At 36.8% G+C, this 23,155-nt stretch overlaps 2 protein-coding genes across 5 annotated transcripts in view; both read right to left on the minus strand.

The window, feature by feature from the left end:
• LOC144551608 (putative glucuronosyltransferase PGSIP8) overlaps nt 1–23,155 on the minus strand; it is a 95,760-nt gene that overhangs the window by 37,698 nt on the left and 34,907 nt on the right. The window lies entirely within an intron of this gene.
• On the minus strand, nt 1,660–9,950 carry LOC144551606 (uncharacterized). 4 transcript variants are annotated; one of them, XM_078299641.1, is made up of 10 exons: nt 9,801–9,950; nt 8,394–9,581; nt 7,800–7,884; nt 7,270–7,378; nt 6,371–6,483; nt 5,990–6,087; nt 5,283–5,359; nt 4,837–4,911; nt 2,901–2,963; nt 1,660–2,103 (listed from the first exon to the last, which is right to left on the minus strand). In XM_078299641.1, the coding sequence occupies exons 2-10, from the start codon at nt 9,522–9,524 to the stop codon at nt 1,953–1,955; spliced, it is 1,902 nt and encodes a 633-aa protein (XP_078155767.1). In that variant the 5' UTR covers nt 9,525–9,581; nt 9,801–9,950; the 3' UTR covers nt 1,660–1,952. The 4 variants fall into 4 exon arrangements, 3 of the variants coding, with proteins under 3 accessions (XP_078155767.1, XP_078155769.1, XP_078155768.1); XM_078299643.1 differs by having other exon boundaries at nt 2,901–2,956; nt 9,801–9,949; XM_078299642.1 differs by lacking the exons at nt 1,660–2,103; nt 2,901–2,963 and adding an exon at nt 2,996–4,232.

The raw sequence follows: 23,155 nt of genomic DNA on the forward strand, positions 1-23,155 counted from the left end.
TTCTCAACTACTGCTTGAAAGATGAGATACCAATTTTAATTTCAGACCGTTGATATGTTCCACGGTTTGGAGTATTTTTAAAATTTCATTTCAAACCTGATTATTTTTATTAAAATATTTTATAAAATGTGTATTTTAAAAAAACTCGAAAATTTTAGTCTTGAGACCAACAAATTGCAGCAAACACGAGAGAATAAGAAAGTGTCTCTTTCTTCTAATCGTAGGGAGACAATGTAGTATTTCCATTGACGAATGGGACCCAAAAATAAGACGGTGACGTAACAAGAAATCCGAGGGATGACAAAGAGCGGGCCCATTGACTGGGATAGAAGCTTGCGCATTGGCAGGAATCAAGCCGTGCGCGGTGCATAGAGCGGAGCGTACACCATGCCACATGGTTCAGTCCGCTTCACACTCATGAATGCGGTTGATCTACTGGTTCAATTATAAGGTGAGTCTAACTATGCTCATTATTTTATTTTAATTCAGTAGTGGGCCTGATGTTTCTTGTTGGGCCGGACTCTATACAGGAGCCTTTTAATTAATGCGATCAAAATTTGTGCTGCGGGTCAAAAATATTTATTAAATACTAGTGTATAAAAATAACACGAAATTTTACAAATTTCACTAGACTAATACAACTGTTTACAAATTTCACAAGACTAATACAACAATTTTAAGAACAAATCTTTAATCAAGTGACAAAGACATGATCTCTGATATGGAAGATCATGAATTCAAAACTCAAACGAAAAAAATTATTTGTTATAATAACATAGATATTAAATAGTTTGATGGCTTGAGCTCCAACTTTTACTCCACATAAAATGCAACAATTTTGTAAGATAATCGTGATCAACAATTTAATTTCATCATTAACGAATGCGATCAGAATCCGAACCAATCCGGTCCATGTCTATATTCAATATTCATGCCAATACGGAGTGGACGGGCATTCAATCTGCAGGAACTCAAAATTTGAGTTACTGCACAAAATATGAATCCCAGTTTTGTGAGCAGTGGGGTGAAAAAAATTAAGCTGATCTTCAGGTAGAGAAATAAGGAATTCACATGCAATCTCAGAAAATCTCCATAAAAAAAAAAAAAAACACATTGCGGGCTGCAACCAATAGTCGAGATTGCATGTCATAGTTGCTCTGCCATTACAACTATGACAACAAATACAAACTCCAGAGATCTGATACTAACATCTTGCCAATTATTGACCTCTCTTACTCTTTTTCCATTTTACATATTGGGCATGTGGCAAGATGAATGGTACGGTGCAGCTACCGGATTTGTCTGATGATTACTAGCAAATTGAGACATCCACGTGTTTTTGTTGCAGTCCCTCAGCTGAGTCTTCTCCCCAACCCCAAGTACCTGAGGTGCAATTAATAAAACCGGACGGCCCAGGTTAATTCCATCCAGACCAAACTCAATCCGGTAACTGTTGAGGTTGTAGGGGCCTGCTTTGAGATTCGTGCCAAGTGAAATGAACAGTTCATTTTAATTCAAGATCTCAAAATAGGCTTTGAGAGGGATCTGTTTTTGGTAGTTTTTGAGAAGAGGGTTAGAAGTCAAACAATCCAACTTGCAAAAAATCCCATATCAATAGAATCGGTGAAGCTACTACTTTCAAAAAGAACACAAAGAAGCTTTAGAAGAAACAGCAGATATACTCACCAATACACTGCACAAAGTCCAATGTTCAGTATACATAAATAGCACAAACTAAGTACTCCCCTAGAAGCATATAAAACAACTGGAATGAAACATAAAACCGTTCTGCGATTAAAATTCTCATTCCTCCTAAACGCCAATGTAATGTCTGAAATTAGAAGCAAGACCATCTAGTCTTTGTTGAATAAACAACTATCCCGCTAGATTTACATTTTGTGCAAGAAGGCATGTCTTTCAACACATTCCTCGCAAGGGCCATAAAAAAATTACTAGAGATTATCTTTTTCAGCTCTATATTCTAGCATTTCTGGACAGTAGCGGTTAGAAAGAATATCAAGTTGTTCGATGAAGGGCTTCTCTTTGTGCTCTCCCATGTAACGAACCATCTGCCGCCATCTTTTGTGGCATATTTCTCCATCCCTAAGAAAATTTTTGATACAACCAAATACTTTAAATATGAGCATATATATAATTTGATACAACTATCTGCAGCCATCTTTTCTGGTATAATGCATACACTTTCTATTTCAGTATATAATTGTGTTTTAGCAATCTTTTGTTCATCTCGCCCGAAACCACCAATTTCTTTGAAAAGCCTGATTGTATCTTATTTAGAACAACTTATTTTACTCTACTCTGATAGCATTTTCTTAACCTCCATTTTTTTTAATCTATGTCATATTACAAATGTGTGAATAAATGGATAACATCCCGGGGTTCTCACTTCAGTCAGACAGGCCCCATAATTATATTTCTTCCCTACTGGGAAAAGAAGTATATGGGCCCAAATCATATCAGTAACACACCATTATAAATCCCACAATCATTAATAATAAAATGGCATTACTAAATAAATTGATAGATATTTATAAGTTTAGCTCAGGGCACACGTGCCCTGGATCTAACCATTCCATTACCAATTTCAGAACAATTTAAACCTCTAATTTTTATGTAATTAATACCAAGTATTAAAAATTTACAATTTAATTTAAAATTTTCTGAAAATACTAATAGGTACAAAAATGGTTTTTCTAATGATGTTAAAAATTTCGGGGTGTCACAGTATCAAATCGGTACTGAGAGGTGCACACAATTGTTGGCCAGAAACTACATTCCTTGGCCTAAATTCCATCCCAGATCACCATAATTCTTCAACCAAGGGAAAACAATTATTTGGGAGAGAGAAAGAGATGTCAATTAGGAAAATATAATTCTACCTGTGTGGAAGGAGAATGTCCCAGTCAACTTCTTCAATACAACTCGCATCTAAATCCTGCAGCCTAACATTCACAAAATTAATAATATGTCAGTGATAGAATGAATTCACATGTTTGCAGAGAGAGAGAGAGAGGTGGAAGGTTGCAATTGATCAAATATGCCCTCTCCTTGATCCCCATTTATTTCATGGCCTGCTTCTTGCTTCCCGTATGGATGGTGAAAAGAATTGACCACATTAGAAGGTCATTTCTTTGGGGCAAAAATAGCGGCGACTCGAGGGGGATCTCATTAACCAATTGGGATACAACATGTTTGCCGATCAGGTGGGAGGGTATGAGTGTGCAGGATTTAAGGCTACACAATGTGGCACTTTTATTGAGATGGTGATGGCGTGCCTACAACTCACCAACGAGCCTATGGACCTCTGTGGTCTTGGTAATTGGATCAACCAGTGCATATGTAACTGGCCCGAAGTTCTGGTCAGTCGAGGGACCATTTTTCTGGAAAAAGTTGCTAGCACTGATGCCTATCTACAACTTCTCAATTACATGGTGCGTCGGAAATGGACGGGAAGCATCTTACTGGAAGGACCCATGGAGTGGCACAGTGGCACTCCCCTCATACATGGCCTAGAGCAGAATCAGAGACCCACACAACCTCGTTTGTCCTTAAGAGATGCCTATCCGATCAAGCATACACGAAACGGCCAGCAGGTACAAACTGACATTGTTGTTTTTACCGATGACAGGTACGCACACCTATGGAAATGGACAAATAGAGGGGTATACACAGCAGCCTCAGCATACAGCACCATGATAGCAGGTGGAAAAATTGCAGCAGTTCACAAGTCAATTTGGAAGCTTCCGATTCTGCCTACTGTCAAAATCTTTGCATATCTCCTGCTCAAAATCCAAATTCTGACGCAAGCACTCATGCAGAGGAGAAACATGGGTGTCGATGGGGGTTGCCAAATGTGTCTAAGCTTCCCCTCGGTGTCAGCTTTACACCTCATCTTCTTATGTCCGACCTCAGCTGAGGTATGGTATGAAGTCTCAATCGCTGTTGGATACAGATTTATGCAGCCGGCACCATCTGTTGAAGAAGTTTGGTTGAAATCCAGGGATTATGCGAAATCAAGAGGAAGGGACTGTTATCGACAATGGGCCCCTATTTTCTGGTGTGCATGCTGGCTGATATGGAAGAGAAGAAATGAAACAATCTTCGCAGCAAGGACCATCCCGGCACGCTTGCTGGCAGACATGATAGTGCAGAACGGAACAATGTGGCTGAAATTCTGCAATTGTGGTATAAGGCGCTTAATGGGCACAAACCTGTTACCGGATCCGGATTAAATCTTAACAGGTTTGGCAAAGTACTGTTAAGGGGTCTGCTAAGGGAACACGATGAAGTGCTGTTTTTTTTAACCAGTTTTTCTTTTTTTGTTTCACTCTGATTTCACTTTTAACTTTGAAATTCCCTGAGGTCCTTTGGTTTGTACTCTTTTAACACAGCACCAAACGCTGTTGTTGTGGTGAAATAGTGGTACCGATCACTGGTACCAGAGTGAGAGTCTCTGGTACAGTTTCAGTGTCTTGTTTGTAGTTGTTTTTTCAATGGGAATTTCTTTGCTAGGTCGTAATTGTACTTGTAGTACAGAATGAGCTGTGGTTTGTAGTATAGCATGAAGTGAAGTGTTTGTCGTAATTGTACTCAATTTTTTTACTTAATATATTTTGGCAGCTTCTGCCAATCTTTCAAGTAAGAGAGAGAGATGTAGAGTTGTAATTTTTTATTTTATTTGCTGTGCTAAGTGGGCACTAGAGACTGTTATAATGTGATGTAAAACTTCTTATTATTCAATGCAACGCTTGACAGCCCCTGTCAAGTTTTCAAAAAAAAAAAAAAAAAAAAAAAAAACCAGAGAGAGAGAATTACGCTGTTATCAATCGATAATCATCGGTGTCAGCCCACAGACCATCATGAACCAATGATGAGGTCAATTCACGGTACCTAAATAACCCAATCATATTATTTATATTATTGGAGTGTAATCAATCAAGGGATACCAAAAAGTGTACAGGCCATCTGTACAAAATGTATTAAAGCTGGAATGTAAAAGGTATTACCAAGAATATCTGTTTAGTAAGAAATGGAACGCAAGCTGCAAACACTAATTAAATATTGACACTTATTGCTTGCTAGATTACGGAATATGTTCTATTATCTTTACTCTTACATAAATTAACCAAAACAAACAATTATTAGGAAAAATCCATCTAATCAAAAGCATAAATCACAAAATATCCAAACATTCAACTGAATTTATCAAACAAAATACCAGTATACATGACAATTAAGAAACAATCAGATTGAAAACGTACCACTTATGGCGGCATGTAAAAAAATTTCTTGTTCCTAACTTGGCACTTATTGCCTCCCAAGAAATATTGTCCCGTAACTATTCAAAAGGATGGATACGTTAAAGATTGAATTTCGGTGAAACATAGACTATGTCATCAGTTGTCTATGAATGTACAATCTGTACATGTACATACAAACAAACAGGTAAGAAACACATGCACATATCACATGAATGTGCCCATTCCCCTGTGTATAGCGCGGTATGGTCCGTACTATGGATCAATATCACCATTTTACAAGTCCAAATAGTCGATCTGAACCGTTCAACGTAATTTTCATATAAAAATGTACCTGTACATCAAATTAGACATTTTTGACAAAAAATTTACTTTTTTTTAGATAGGTAGAAAATCATTTGATCTAAAAATTCTGGACCATTCAAAAGTAGTGATTTTCTATCTATCTAAATAAATAGTAAACAAAATATAAAAATGGTAAAATATATGCAAGTGCATTTTCACTAGGAGATCATATTGAACAGTTCAGATCATCTATTTGAATTTTGAAAACGTCTATTTGAATTTTGAAAACGAAGATATTGACCCATAGTACAGATAAATCTGCGTGATGCATAGTACCATAACCTCACTCTAGATTTATATTCACACGTACAACCATGTGTGCCCATAAAATGAAGTAGAAGAGAACAGAGAGAGAGAGCACTAACCACGTGATGTGTTTCGGGTTCCTTGGCGAAAGCTTTTAGCCGCAAGTCCAAGTTGACCAAGTCAAATAAATTTTGAATCTCCTGTTGACTCCAAGTTCCTGTAGCACTTATGCATACAAAACTAGTTACCGGGTTTGATGAGACCAGATCAAAACCATTTATTAAAACCCAATCGAATTAATATGTCAGATCTAGAATTTAATGCATGCAAATAACTTTCCTGTCATTTTTACTTATCAAAGTGCCCGTGCAATGCCCCAAAGGTTAACAGCAAACAACCAACAAATAACTCTATGAAGCTCTTCATGCAACATTCCTAAAATTGATCTGTACTAAAAGTACACTCAACGATGAAATAATAAAAGATATTAGACACTAAACCTTTTTTCTGATTTGAAAGTTTAATCATTCGCCATGCATCTTTTACAGAGCCACAATTTTTGGAATACAAATCTGCAAATTTTCTCCAATCGTTACCATGGGCTGCTTGAAACCTATAGTAAAAAAGAAATAAATTATTGAACAAGAGTGCCAAAGTAAATTCATTAAGTATTTCACTCTACATTATGTGAGTCAAGCATGCTAAATTATTGTTTAATGTAGAAAGTTATTTTGGTATACTCACTTGCATACTTAAGTCTTTCAATTAGTACATCACTATAGCAACAATGCATGATGATTTTGGATTTCAGTACCATTTTAGTAGCACCTGATTCAAGGGTAGGTATGTTTGTTCAGTCCAGTGTCTTGTTTTTCTGAGCAGAATTAACATTATTTGGTTCAGGGCAATTCTTTTTTTAAATTCAGTTGAAAAAACTTCACCTTTTGGTATCCACTTGTCTCTAATAATTAACAATCAAATTATAGATAATAATAAAAAAGTCAGATTATTTGGAAACAAATTTTACATGAATATTAGTTAAACTAGTAACATCATGTAATTGTTTATAAATCTAGCTTTTTTATTTATTTTCATCAAATGCTCTAGCTAAATATATGTTATTTTGATGTTTTATTAATTGTTGTTGTTAATCTGTTACAGATTGTTCAAGCTTTCCATTCAGTCAGGTTGTATGTACTGTCTTACAAACCAAATGTTGAAAAAAAACAGACCAAATTCTAGTTTACCGAATGTTTAATTCTTTAAAACTTCAATTAATATATAGATCTCATGAATTTAAACTCTTGCAGTCTGATCCATGTAAAGCTTGCACATAAGGTCATGGCCAAAAAGGAACCCTAACTTGGGCAAAATTAAGTGCAATAAATACTATACTGACCGTCGGAGATTTTCATAATCTTCAGGGGTCCATTCAGTTGCATTTCTCTGAAGCAACTTTCGGGCTCTAAAATATATCGATAACTTATGCCGTTGTGGTAAGCAAGTAGCTGCAAATTATAAATAAAAAACTGTAAAACCAGATCTCTAATTAATGGAAGGTGGGGTTGAAAATCAGTCAGAACAGTGCAGCTAGTATTCTTTATTCAAGAATTAAAGCCAAAATGGGTTAGACTCATCTTCCAAGTCAATTAAAAAGTTTTGTTCACGTTTTAACAGGCTCCTAAGTTTCTAAATTTGAACAAATAAACAGGTGGTATTCGTCCAAATCTATGCAAGCAGGCCAAAAAGTTCCAATACTCCTAAAAACTATGGTAATTTCCATCTTCACCCCTGAGAGTTTGCTTGCTCAAGTTTCTTTGGAAAAGCCTACACGAGCTTTGTCAAGGTAATTAAAAAATGTTTCAACTACAGGTCTGGGGTAATAATGACAAAATAAAGAGGGTGCAAAGTACAGTTTTCAAGGCTTACCAATTTCTGACCACAAATTCTTCTCCAGCTTGTGCTTCCTGGATTCAAAAACAATCTCCCTTCCTTTTTCTCCCAATTGCTTAACCTGTAAAATATAAGAGTATTACAGACAATAATGCAAAATAAATGATAACTTAAGAATTTGAAAGAAAAAATACAAAATTTAAAACCTGCAACAAATCCTGTTAGTTGAAAACAATAATATCCAATTATAGTGAATTCGTAAACATAAAACTTGATATCTTGTAACAAAACAAGGGTAGATGGTAGTACATTCAATTTTAACTGAAGTTAAATTAACTCAAGAGTTATTCTTAAATATCAAAGAATTTATAAGTTGCGAAGATAATGTGAAATTTCAAATCTTTAGAAGGGCACACAGGAAGAGCATACACGCATGTATTTAGACCAGACAGATGTCAGTATTTAATCAAGTGCAATTCTGTAATTACACCCATTATTCCAAATTTTGCAATCTTAACATAAATCATGCAATTCGACAGGAAATCGGATGTAAAGTATTGCCATACAAGACTAAGCCATTTCATGAAATATAACTTCGGAAATGCACCAACTAAAGTTGAAACTAAAAACCTTTATATAATCATCAATAGCTTTTAGGAGCGTCGCATCTTCTTCTTTTGTAAATCTTTTTCCCCATACAAAGCCCTCGCTTTCACCCCTGAACCTTTTGCTTGGTTCAGAAAATACTTCTACTTTATCCGAAAACTGAACCTTTTTTCTTTCCTTTCGGTTTTCACTGTTCTTTTTCTCCTTGTTATTTCCAGTTGTTGTCTTCTTCCGTTTCTTTTTGTTTCCACTCTTACTTTTCTCTTCAGATTTAAATGCCTTCTTGACCCTCTTATTTGTCTTGCTTCCTTCTTTTGAGTTTCTCTCCTCTTCAATGATTTCCTTCTCCACATTACCAGAGTTCCCACCTTTCTCTTTCTTCCTTCTCATTTTCTTTTCAGCCTCATATTTCTCTTGCTTTCTCTTCTCCAACCTGTCATCTCCATTTTCATCTTTATTTCTCTCCTCTGATTCAATAGCGCCTGCACCGCTCAAATTTTTTTTCTTTTCCTTCACTTTTAAATTGTCACGAGAAATATCAAACATTTCTTTATCAAGCATATCCTTATCTAAACCAGCACTATTCCCCTTGCTCATTCTCTTTTTCTTCTTCTCTTTCTGTGCTAAATCTTCTCTGTTAATTGCTCTCTTTCGTTTATTATTTTTCTTCTCAATCACATCAAATTCACTAACCCTATAAGTGGAATCAGTACCATGTGATCTGAACTCTTCCTTCTTTTTCTTCTCTTTCCTTCCATCCAATTTTTTTTTATTTCTCTTATCAACCGTATCTATTTCACCCCCCTCCATTTTTTCATTAACCCTAGAAGCAGAATCAGTACCATGAGATCCGAACTCTTGCTTCTTCGTTTTCTTCTCTTTCCTTCCATCCAATTTTTCTTTATTTTTCTCTGCAACCATATCTATTTCACTTCCCTCCAATTTTTCACTAACCCTAGAAGGGGAATCAGTACCATGTGATCCGAATTCTTCATTCTTCTTCCTCTTCTTCTTCTTCTTTTTCTTCTCTTTCCTTCCATTCAATTTTTCTTCAAATTGGTCATCTTCAGCAGATTCAGCCTCTTGTAAAGCCTTTTCCTTTTTGTCTTTCTTTTCCTTGAATTTAATTTGTTCGCCACTTTTCTCCTCCAGCATGCTCCTTTGTAAGGAAATTATTAATTAGAGGTTTAAGGCTCTGATCAGAAGCTAAACCTGTTAGAATTGAATTGATTTCAGTAAAAAAAAATAGAATGGAGTTCATTTAGAATTAATTTTATTTGATCGGAAGCAACATTGAGAGAAGAAAAATCTGTTTGGATAATATGAAAATTACTCAGACATTTTCGTCTTCTACTACCATTGCCATTAAAAGTTTCACCACTAAAGTTAAATAGAGGTAATTAATCGGAAAGAGGAGAGGAGAACAAGCACCTTCTCGAAAAAAAAAAATGAAAGCGGAGAGAAGTAGAGAACACCGTCCAAGACTGAACCCTCGTCAATTTCCGGCTGTTCGTGTTTTCTCTTTCTCTTCTCTTCCCTCTATCTGTCTATCAGTGTTGATTTTTCTGTCACCCGAATTAGGGTTTTGGAATTTTTTGAATACCAGGCACACAAGGGGGAGAGGGGGTGTCGGTTCGATGGGCGGTTTCTACCGTCCGATCAGGATTTTGTTAACAGATCAAACGCGAAATAAAACCCGCTAGAACCTCTTTCTGTCTCGTAACACGTGTTCAAACAGTCGGTTCGGTTAAAACCGAAATAAAAAAAATCAAACCAATCTTTTCTTTAGTTTTCAAAAATAGAACTGAATCGAACTGAATTAATATATTAACCGACTAAAACTCGAACCAAATAAACCGAAGTAATTAAATTCGGTTTATTCGGTTCAAACCGAATTAAAACTATATGTACAAAAAATGTTAAAATGTGAGGGTCATTCTTGCAAAATTGTTGAAACATGTAATTTTAAAAAAAATTTGCTACAAGATTGGAGAGTTCATAGCAGCTTAGGTGAGTCAGTGCTAGCCAGTGACAATACAACACACAAGTAGACGAAAATAACAAAATGAAGCAAGTTAAATAAAAATAGCATACAAGCCAAGCTCTTCCAGAACAGTTGGAAACTCATCCATAAAATAGTAATTTTATTAAAAGGCATGAGACATTAAATGGTACCTTGGATTGAACTTCCTTGGTTCCAACCTGAACAACGGTTGCTGCTGACTGAGCAGCAGAAGCAGCATCAACTGACAGACGGCCAAGTCCCTGGCAACAAAAGAAATATTACTTGAGAAATTCTAAGCTATAGCTGATATATTTCATTTAGACTATTCACAGGTACAATATTATAATGCATAGCCAGGCCACAGGCTGCAGAACCTATAAAATTTCTAAATGACCCACCTAATCAAGTAAGATCTGCCAACGCAATTAATGCTAAGCCTTGTACCAGTGTTATGTATGTTGTTTGTTTGTTTGCTTGTGGCCGGCTCTAGTATAGTAAATGTCGACATCAGATAAAATTATACCAGCAGACCAATTCAGAAAATAAAATTATATCAATTAGCAATTCCACGAAATGGCCATTACCTATTCTTTTTTCTTTTAAAAGAGACAAAACCCTTTTAAAATTTCAGAATTCATTCTACTGCACCATATAGTAAACATAAAAGCAAACTACTTAACCAAACTAGCGATGTTTGTCATTAGCAATTTAGCATGGCATCAACTATGGGGCTGCTTACTTTTCTATATTCTAAATTTTCTGGAATATTGGTTTGGCAATTCTGACACACTTCTTTTACCTTTAATTGTCAAAAACACCAAAGAAGCATCATGTCACTCTTAAATTTACTAATTATTTTAGTTGTTATTGTAGTCTACTAATTAAAAGATGCGAAACAGAAAACAAACAACAAATTTTAAATATGAGATATTATGCATAACTCGCCACATACTAAACTACATGAAAATTGCATCTCTTTTTCCACTTTTTTCCTTCTCCAACACACTGAAAACGCGTCTTTTTTTCCTTTTTCTTTCTTCTCTTCTGTTCCACCCGCTCCTCCATCTCCTCCCTCTTTTCTCTCTTCGGATTCTTTTTCTCGGTACACAAAGTTCACCACAAATCAAGCGCCAGACCCAAACCCTAGCTACACGCCTCTCCTATGTACCACCTCCTCCCCGCCGTCCCAAAGTGTAAACCCTAACGCTTCTTTGTGGTCAAGAGACGGAGCAGTGTGTTCAGTCAACGCTTCTCAAGTTTTAAGGTCTCACCCTTTCTCTTTCTATCTCTTTGTTATTTTTTTCACTAAGTTTAATTTAGAAATTGCGATTTCAGAACTTAAATATTTGTTTTTTTTTCTCTGCTCGGAGCTATGTTCGTCACTACCTCATCTACGAGATCAGTGTCAAGGTAGATTCATCAGTTGGAAGTTCCCAAACATTTCAATTTGTTTAGTATAAAGTTCATCTAACCCCCTCCCCCCAAAGTTGCTATTTTTCTAATGTTGAACTTCAAATTGAAATTATTATGATGTCGTGCTCTGTGAAGAATATCAAGGGAAATGTCATCCTGAGCGCTTGTGAAAGATTTCTCCTAATAAGAAACTTTCCTGCATAGTTTCTAAATAAGAAACTCTCCCACATCTCTGAAACTGAATTAAAAACTGTCACGTCAGATTAGAAACTCTAATAGTTTCATGAATGTAGATACTCTTATTAACAATGAGATGCTTATGTGGATATTAATTCACAGAAGGTTCAATAATCAAGTGATCATGGGCTAACTAATTTGAGGCCTTACCATAAAAGCCTATCTTCGTATTTTCACATTTTATTGGGCCGGACCAAATCATAATTTCCTCTCCAATTTTCCTTTAATTTGATTTAGCACGGAAGTATTCCTTTACATAAATTTAAGGATCTTTTACTTAGATGTAGGTTTAAGCCTGTTTGGAGCTAAAAATAATAATCATTCAAGACCTCCAAGAAACCGGATCAAAATCTGAACCATAATGAGTGAATGAAAAATGTAGTGGTTTGCTAACGGGTAGGACGGGTAGACGGGTAGGATGGGTATGGGTACAACCCGCAACGGGTAGACGGGTAGTTTTTTCAAAACCTCTACCCTACCCGTTTATTACCCGTACCCGTTGCGGGTTGACGGGTACGGGAGGGTTTTTTTTTCTGTTTTTTCTTAATTTTTATGCTTTGAGATTCGTGCCAAGTTAAAGGACATATCCCGGAGTCCGTTTAGATATAGGGGTCCGTTTTGAGATTCATGCAAATTAAAATTGACGACTCAGATCTCATTGACTCATTCTACTCAGTCAGGTATTGCACTGGATATGAATTCTATAGGGGTCAAATTTGAGATTCATGCCAAATTAAAATTGACGACTCAGATCTCATTCTACTCAGTCAGGTATTGCACTGGATCTGAATTCTAAAAGTAGGCTGCCAAAAAATTTTTGAAATTCAAATTTTGTAACGGGTCAGGTACGGGTACAGGTAAAGGGTAGACGGGTACGGGTACAACGGGTTTTTTTTTTCAAATTAGGTAGTCCGGTCCATTTATTACCCGTACCCGTCTACCTGTTTGTACCCGGGCAACGGGTACGGGTATCTCGGGTAATGGATACGGACCGGGCAAAACGGGTTGAACCCCTAACGGATTTAGCAAAACACTAGAAAAATGCCATCCTTAATTTGTAATACATGAAAGATCATTCTAATATACTTTCAAAAGCTAAAAATGATGGTACCTTCATCATCATTGTATTCAAATTTTGTTGGATACATAATTTATTTTTTCAAAATACCTCCTTTCAAGGCACTCCAACCTTAGTTGGTAGAAGACCGGGTTGTCGGTAGTATTTAAAACATTATCTTTTATAAAAAGTCAACAGAACATATATGAGCATTCTAATATACTTCAGTTTATTTTAATGAAATGATAATGAAGGTACCAACAACCTTCTTTTAGTCTTGAGACCAACAAATTGCAGCAAACACGAGAGAATAAGAAAGTGTCTCTTTCTTCTAATCGTAGGGAGACAATGTAGTATTTCCACTGACGAATGGGACCCAAAAATAAGACGGTGACGTAACAAGAAATCCGAGGGATGACAAAGAGCGGGCCCATTGTGTTAGTTTGTAATAATCTAGAAGTCAATAATACGATAAGTTAATCATAAAGCTTTGTTCATGAATTGAATGTTTATTTATATCATTTTGTTGCCGTGAGTATTATTGCATTTATGGATCATTTCGAGTTCATGACTGAAATTGTGAAACTCCATAATATAGATGATATATACTCTTAAAAGGTCACTAACCAAGGTAATTAGCAGGAACACTAATTACCGCTATAAGGTTAGTATGTGGATTAAAAGATGGTTAAGTTTTACAAACCACTTGACACGAGATATCATTTTAATCACATAGATACATGTTCTAGGAACATGGTATTTGACAGACCCCGAATGAAACATTAAATAGAATTGTGTTCGTGTCATTAATGTTTTCATTCAGTGTCAAAGTTCTACAGTATGAGGTATTTATCGTTCCCACTAAGAAATATATATGAGTGAGTGTTATCTACCGCTGTCCGTAAAAAGCAGCCATAACGGTAGCATTTCCATATATATAACTTAGCTGAGGAAGTGATAGTCTGCCAAGAATACTATTTGTCCCTCGTATCTCTATACGAGCTATAGCATCACTGGGCCCCTTGATAGAGTTAGATTATCTGCATGCGGTATAATTACAAGAGTAATTATATTTGATAATCTACTCAAGATCAAGAAAAGATACAGTTACCAAGGATGACACACATCTACCTTGAAACTGATCTGATAGCTATGAGACAGAAGAACTGACACAAGTAAATTGTTTACTGGATCGTGATATTGTACAGTACAGCATCATCTGTGTAATTGGATGGTCATGATGTGTTGCCAGATGCCATCCATGACTAACAGAAGTTAAAACAGTTTTAACTCTGTTTACCAACATAACACAGATCCTATTGGGTCACACCATATAGGAGCTACTCGGAGAATCTTACTGATTAATTATAAATTGATTATAATTAATATTAAGATGGTTATAATTAATTATACGTGATATAATTAAATTATAAATGTCATTTAGAATGACAAGCAGAAACAACGGTTAATTTATAAACGTACACGTTACGTTGTATAAAAGCTACCGAACAATAACCGAAAAGAAATATAATTGTACATGACAATTATATATATATGATTTGGAATTTTAATTGTTAATTATGGGCTTGAATTATGGATTTAAAAGCCCAAAATAATCAAAGCCTTAATTAAAATTAAAGGCCCAAAGTCAAAGCCCAAAATCAAAGCCCAACACTATTCATGCCTTAATGGGCCAAGGGTATTTTGGTCATTTCCACCCTATGCCGACTTCCCTTGTGTTGACATGTGTCATGTGAGGTGGCAAGGGTATTTTGGTCATTTCACATGATAAAAGGATGAGGTGTCAAGGGCTTTTGGTAAATAGATTTGTTTTGAGGGGTATTTTGGTCTTTTGCCAACCTCCTCAAAAGTCTATAAATAGAGGGGTAGGGGTAGAGAGAAAGACTCACTAATTCACGTGTTAATCTGATTACTTCGTTAATCGGTTTTCCTCTCTTCCCTGATTTCGGTTATTACGAGATTCGGAAAAATATATTTTTAGATTCTGCGGTATTTCATGTTTTGCTTTATTAGTAAAACGGAATAACTTGCATTCTTAAATATATTTAAATTGTCCCTTTTTCGGTGAATAGTGTTTCTGCAGAATTCCGCGGTTTACGGTATTTCTGGCAGAAGAAGTAAATCGCTCTCCGGTTAGTCCTGGTGGATAACCAATAGAGGTCTCACACGTGTGATACTGCGAGTCGATTCCATCCCTGGTGAGGCTCTACTCGCTCGGTCTGCATTCCAACTGAGATTTGGAATCAAGGTATAAATTGTTATATTAATCTATTTAATTTGTAAATAGATTTAATGCTTTAGGAAATCAATTATGGAGTAGATCTGTAAATAGGATTAAACGAATCTTCTTGATTCATTTAATCCGTAGCTTAAGTTAGATGTAAAAATTTTTGTTTTACTCTTTCCGCAGCTTAAGCTAATTAAATGGGTTTGAACCGTTCACGAAAACCCAACAGTGGTATCAGAGCTCAAGGCTCTCCCGCTGATTGATTTTCTAAAGTTATAACTTATGCAAAAAAAAAAAAAAAGGTGCATGTACCGCGTATCGGTTTAAATTCTTACATTTGCAGCACAAGTCCAAAACCGATTAGAAATGAGATTTTCTTGGTTCGGTTTTTCCGACTAAGAAAGTTAAATTAGATTTACGCTTTCTTTATGCTTTCTTTATATTTTCGTTTTCAAAAACTTTTGATCGCGTTAAAGTTCATCGAAGAATGTGATGAAGCAATAAAGTACCTTAGTAAGAGCTGTCATTTCCACACCGTAAAAGAGATGGTTCTGTCTAGGAAAGATTGAGTCTAAGCGGTCCTTGTGACCCCGATTTTTCCTGGGAGCCCCTTTTACACGTCCTAATGGCTGGCCGAAAAGGAACTTTGTCACGTTACCAAATTGCTTTAACGCTTTTGAAATGGCAAAATTTAGTGTAAATCTTTTGCCTTTTCGAAAACCTTCGGAAAATAAAGTTCATCGAAGAATGTGATGAAGCAATAAAGTACCTTAGTAAGAACTGTCATTTCCACACCGTAAAGGAGATGGTTATGTCTAGGAAAGATTGAGTCTAAGCGGTCCTCGTGACCCCGATCTTTCCTGGGAGCCCCTTTTACATGTCCTAATGGCTGGCCGAAAAGGAACTTTGTCACGTTACCAAATTGCTTTATGGAACGAAAAGAATATCTGTTTTAAAAACATGTAAACTGTTTATATGCTTTAAACGGTATAGAATAAAGAACTGAGCATAGCTGCAAAATAAAGAATTAGGAACTGATAAATATAAATACCTGACTTGGTCCCGTATATAAGTAAATTAGATTTACTGCTTTGATATGAACTGAATAAATTAGATTTATCGCTTTCATGGAACCGTGAAAGAACGTGATGTCAAAGAAAGATTTGTGAAGGAACTCACCGTTGTCTTTCTGGCAGACGACTTTCACGTGTCCGCTAGAATGTCTAAAGTCAGTTGCAAGAACTGACTGCTTAACAAAAGCTAAGTATATGAAAGAGATACTGCTAAAAGAAAAGAAAGTAATGGAGATCATATTCGGTATTCTTTCTAGACTTCCTTTCCACGACTGCTTAATGAAGCATATGAAAGAGGTCTCTTTAAATACGAATAAAATCACATTAGTCGTTCTTTCTGGCACGCTAAGAATAGAAAGTAATGGGGATCATATTCGGTATCCTTTCTAGACTTCCTTTCCACGACTGCTTAATGAAGCATATGAAAGAGGTCTCTTTAGATACGAATAAAATCACATTAGTCGTTCTTTCTGGCACGTTAAGGATAGAAAATAATGCGATCACATTTCGTACTCTAGACTTCCTTTCCACGACTGCTTAATGAAGCATATGAAAGAGGTCGCTTAAAGATACGAATAGAATCACATTAATCATTCTTCCTGACATATCTCTTTTAGAGATTGCTGGCACTGTTAAGCATAAACACCAACCCATTAAATACTAAGTAGTATGCCCTTCCCACTCTATCCTCCTCAAACCATTGTTCATTGGTTGATGATTAAACTACTCAGTAGACATCGCCTTTTACCTTTGGTGGTCGAGGGTTATGTCCGACATATCAAACCAAATAGAGTGAGGTTACTTACCAATGATTTCCAAAACAGTTTTGGGTGATTAGCAAAGTTTTCGTTAAATACACGTGATGTTTTAACGAAACCAAGAATCACAAAGAGGTGTGATTAGCAAGTTTGCTTACCTAAGATAACTGATAGCCATGATATGCATACACTGCCTTGGTTATTGGTGAAAATAGGGATCTTGGTCCTACTGCAAAACGGGAATAAAACAAATTTGCAGTGGGAGTTTTATCATTAGAATAAAACATTACATGAACAAAGCTAAAATCTTTACATTTAAACATTGTAGTAATATGGCTAAAGAAACATCCTTCTCTCTACGCTCCCTGCTCGAGAAACAAACACTGAAAGAGGACGGATCCAATTTCACTGATTGGTTCCGTGCTCTCACCATTGTACTAAGACGTGAAAAGAAAGAATATGTCTTAAACTCACCTGTCCCTGCTGAGCCAGGAACAAATGGCAAACCAGAGGACGTCACTAAGTACAACAAGCACAAAGAGGATGAGCTTGATGTACAAGTACAAGGTCTCGTAGTAAGTATTATGGGTCCTGAATTGCAACGCCGATTCATGGATACCAAAACTTATATCATATGCGATCAGCTCAAGAACATGTTTCAAGAGCAAGCGCGTATCGAGAGATTTAAAGTGACAAAATCTCTACTTGGTCACAGGTTGACCGAGGGAGGCTTTATGGGAACTCACATGCTCCGTATGACGAGCGATGTTGAGCAGCTCGAGAAGCTGAATGCTCCGATAAGCAAGGAATTTGCTACGGACATTATCCTGCACTCACTTCCTCCAAGCTTTTCGGGATTCATCATGAATTTCCATATGCTTGGTATGGATAAAAGTCTGCAAGAGCTCCAAGGGATGCTTCGGATCGCTGATGGGGACATGAAGAAAAAGTCTTCTGTTCTCATGATCCAAGCTGGTGGGAAAAAGATAAAGAAAGCCCCAAAGAAGGTGGCTCCCAAGTATCAAGGCAAAGGGAAAAAGATTCTTAAACCGAATCCTCCCAAGATAAAGGTTGCTGCTTCCTCTTAATGTTATTACTGCAATAGCAAGGGTCATTGGAAGAGGAACTGCCTGAAGTACCTAGCGGATCTGAAGTCTGGAAAGGTTTCCAAGGCTTCAACCTCAGGTATTTTTGTTATTGAAGTTAACGTTGCTACCTCTATAAATGATTGGGTATTGGATACTGGATCATGTGCTCATATTTGTTCAAATATGCAGGTACTAAAGAATAGAAGGAAGCTACGTAACAAGGAGATACAACTCCAAGTTGGAAACGGAGCACGAGTTGCAGCCGTAACAGCTGGTAGTATAGAGTTGTATTTGCCCAGCGGGCTTGTAATGGAATTAGAAAATGTATATTTTGTTCCTAGCATTTCCAGAAACATCATTTCAATCTCATGTTTAGAGATGAATGGTTTCTCTTTTGTGATAAAGGACAATAGATGTTCTATATACAAAGATGAATTATATTATGGATCTTCTTATATGATGAATGGTCTTTATATACTGGAAATGAATAAACCCGTGTTTAACATAAATAACAAACGACTCAAAGCATCACATGAAAGCACGACTTACATGTGGCATTGTCGCCTTGGTCATATAAATGAGAAACGCATCAAGAAGTTACATAAAAATGGACTTCTTGGTAAATTTGATCTGGAATCAATTAACACATGCGAATCTTGTATACGAGGTAAAATGACCAAAGCGCCTTTCTCCAAAAAGGGCGAAAGGGCAAGTGACTTGTTAAGTCTTATACACACGGATGTATGTGGACCTATGAGTACTTGCACAAGAAATGGTTTTTCTTACTTTATCACGTTTACTGATGATTACAGTAGATACGGTTATGTCTACTTAATGAGACATAAGTCTGAATCCTTTGACAAGTTCAAAGAATTCAAGACTGAAGTAGAAAATCAATTGAACAAAAGTATTAAGGCTCTACGTTCTGACCGTGGAGGCGAATACTTGAGTTTTGAGTTTAAAGAATACTTAAAGGAATGTGGGATAGTCTCACAGCTCACACCTCCAGGGACACCACAATGGAATGGTGTTTCTGAGAGACGGAATCGAACTCTACTTGATATGGTTCGATCCATGATGAGTGAAGCCACTCTGCCGAAATCCTTCTGGGGGCACGCACTAGAAACTGCTGCACGAACAATAAACATGGTTCCATCCAAGTCAGTAGAAAAGACTCCATACGAGTTATGGTTTGGGAAAATCCCAACTATGTCTTATCTTAAAATTTGGGGTTGTGAAGTATTTGTCAAACGTCCGACGTCTGACAAACTTGATCCCAAAGCTGACAAATGCTTCTTCGTAGGATATCCTAAGGAAACAAAAGGATATTACTTCTATTACCAATCCGAGAACAAGATAGTTGTTGCTCGTCATGGTATATTTTTGGAGAACAAGTTTCTCGCAAAAGGAAGTAGTGGGAGTAATGTAATACTTGAAGAAATTCAAGATACATCACATAATACAATATCTGAACCAGATCAGATTAACCCACCTCTTGATACTTCGGCTGATGAGCATCTGGAAGTTCCAAATCCACAAGTAGCTGTGGATGAGGTTCTAGTCCCGAGCTCAAGTACTTCAACGCAAGTTGAAGTAGAACTGGATCCGCAGACAGTTGTGGATCAAGTTCAACAGCCCGAAGAACGAGTACTACGTAGGTCAACAAAAGTAGTCCATGCACCTGAAAGGTACTTGGGACTGCACGAGATCTCAGCCTATGACACTGAAGATCCTTTGACCTATGCGGAAGCAATGGATAGGCCCGACTCTGATAAATGGCTGGAGGCCATGAGATCCGAAATACAGTCCATGTATGACAACACGGTCTGGAACCTAGTTGTACCACCTGATGGGATAAAACCCATAGCTAACAAGTGGGTTTTCAAAATGAAAACAGACATGGATGGTAAGATGACTGTATACAAAGCACGGCTAGTAGCGAAAGGTTTTAAACAGATTCTCGGTGTAGATTATGATGAAACTTTTTCGCCCGTGGCTATGTTTAAGTCAATTCGGATACTCCTAGCAATTGCCGCATTTCATGATTATGAAATATGGCAAATGGATGTCAAAACCGCCTTCTTAAATGGAAATTTAGAAGAGGATGTGTACATGACACAACCTGAGGGTTTTGAGGATTCAAAGAATGCTGGGAAGGTGTGCAAGCTTCTTAAATCCATTTATGGACTGAAGCAAGCATCACGGAGTTGGAATCTTCGATTTGATGAAGAAGTCAAAAAGCTTGACTTCGTCAGATGCGAAGAAGAACCATGTGTATACAGAAAGACTAGTGGGAGTGCCATCGCTTTTCTTATCCTATATGTAGATGACATACTACTAATGGGAAATGATATTCCTCTTTTGCAACAAGCCAAGTCTTCGTTGAAGAAAGTCTTTTCAATGAAAGACTTGGGCGAGGCTGTCTATATACTAGGCATAAAGATCTATCGAGATAGATCAAATAGACTTATAGGTTTAAGTCAAAGCACATACATTGACAAAGTGCTGAATCGGTTCAGCATGCAGGATTCTAAGAGAGGATTCCTGTCAATGTCTCATAGTGTTCAGCTAAGCAAGACTCAGTGTCCTTCGACAACTGATGAGCGAAGCATTATGAGTAGAGTACCATACGCTTCGGCTATTGGCTCTATCATGTACGCCATGTTGTGCACTCGCCCTGATGTCTCGTACGCTTTGAGTGTGACGAGTAGATATCAGGCTAATCCAGGCAAAGAGCACTGGATTGCTGCAAAGAATATCCTTAAGTACTTGAGAAGAACTAAGGATATGTTTCTCGTCTACGGTGGTGATTCCGAGCTTGTGATTAATGGTTACACTGACGCCAGTTTCCAAACTGACCATGATGACTCGAGATCACAGTCTGGGTATGTGTTCATACTCAACGGTGGTGCTGTGAGCTGGAAGAGTTCAAAGCAAGAGACTACAGCAGACTCAACCACCGAAGCAGAGTACATAGCTGCATCCGAGGCAGCTAAAGAAGGTTTCTGGATCAAGAAGTTCCTTAGCGAACTTGGAGTGGTTCCCAGTGTTCAAGGCCCTGTGGACCTCTACTGTGACAACAATGGAGCTATAGCTCAGGCCAAAGAACCGAGATCGCACTCGAAATCCAAGCATGTTCTACGGCGTTTTCACCTGATACGAGAGATCGTAAATAGAGGTGATGTAAAGATATGTAGAGTTGACACAGTCAGCAACACAGCTGATCCACTCACGAAACCTCTTCCTCAAGCCAAGCACCAGATGCATATTGCCTCTATGGGTCTGAGACACATAGGAGATTGGCTATGAGTTTTTTCTTTAGATCTACGAGATTTTTAGAATACTAGAGATTTGTGTAACTAGGGCCTACGATGATTGGCTCCTAGCTTAAGTGGGAGATTGTTAGTTTGTAATAATCTAGAAGTCAATAATACGATAAGTTAATCATAAAGCTTTGTTCATGAATTGAATGTTTATTTATATCATTTTGTTGCCGTGAGTATTATTGCATTTATGGATCATTTCGAATTCATGACTGAAATTGTGAAACTCCATAATATAGATGATATATACTCTTAAAAGGTCACTAACCAAGGTAATTAGCAGGAACACTAATTACCGCTATAAGGTTAGTATGTGGATTAAAAGATGGTTAAGTTTTACAAACCACTTGACACGAGATGTCATTTTAATCACATAGATACATGTTCTAGGAACATGGTATTTGACAGACCCCGAATGAAACATTAAATAGAATTGTGTTCATGTCATTAATGTTTTCATTCAGTGTCAAAGTTCTACAGTATGAGGTATTTATCGTTCCCACTAAGAAATATATATGAGTGAGTGTTATCTACCGCTGTCCGTAAAAAGCAGCCATAACGGTAGCATTTCCATATATATAACTTAGCTGAGGAAGTGATAGTCTGCCAAGAATACTATTTGTCCCTCGTATCTCTATACGAGCTATAGCATCACTGGGCCCCTTGATAGAGTTAGATTATCTGCATGCGGTATAATTACAAGAGTAATTATATTTGATAATCTACTCAAGATCAAGAAAAGATACAGTTACCAAGGATGACACACATCTACCTTGAAACTGATCTGATAGCTATGAGACAGAAGAACTGACACAAGTAAATTGTTTACTGGATCGTGATATTGTACAGTACAGCATCATCTGTGTAATTGGATGGTCATGATGTGTTGCCAGATGCCACCCATGACTAACAGAAGTTAAAACAGTTTTAACTCTGTTTACCAACATAACACAGATCCTATTGGGTCACACCATATAGGAGCTACTCGGAGAATCTTACTGATTAATTATAAATTGATTATAATTAATATTAAGATGGTTATAATTAATTATACGTGATATAATTAAATTATAAATGTCATTTAGAATGACAAGCAGAAACAACGGTTAATTTATAAACGTACACGTTACGTTGTATAAAAGCTACCGAACAATAACCGAAAAGAAATATAATTGTACATGACAATTATATATATATGATTTGGAATTTTAATTGTTAATTATGGGCTTGAATTATGGATTTAAAAGCCCAAAATAATCAAAGCCTTAATTAAAATTAAAGGCCCAAAGTCAAAGCCCAAAATCAAAGCCCAACACTATTCATGCCTTAATGGGCCAAGGGTATTTTGGTCATTTCCACCCTATGCCGACTTCCCTTGTGTTGACATGTGTCATGTGAGGTGGCAAGGGTATTTTGGTCATTTCACATGATAAAAGGATGAGGTGTCAAGGGCTTTTGGTAAATAGATTTGTTTTGAGGGGTATTTTGGTCTTTTGCCAACCTCCTCAAAAGTCTATAAATAGAGGGGTAGGGGTAGAGAGAAAGACTCACTAATTCACGTGTTAATCTGATTACTTCGTTAAT

The sequence above is a fragment of the Carex rostrata genome, chromosome 3 (genome assembly GCF_964058835.1).
Source record: "Carex rostrata chromosome 3, lpCarRost1.2, whole genome shotgun sequence".
In the NCBI taxonomy this organism is placed as follows: Eukaryota; Viridiplantae; Streptophyta; class Magnoliopsida; order Poales; family Cyperaceae; genus Carex; species Carex rostrata.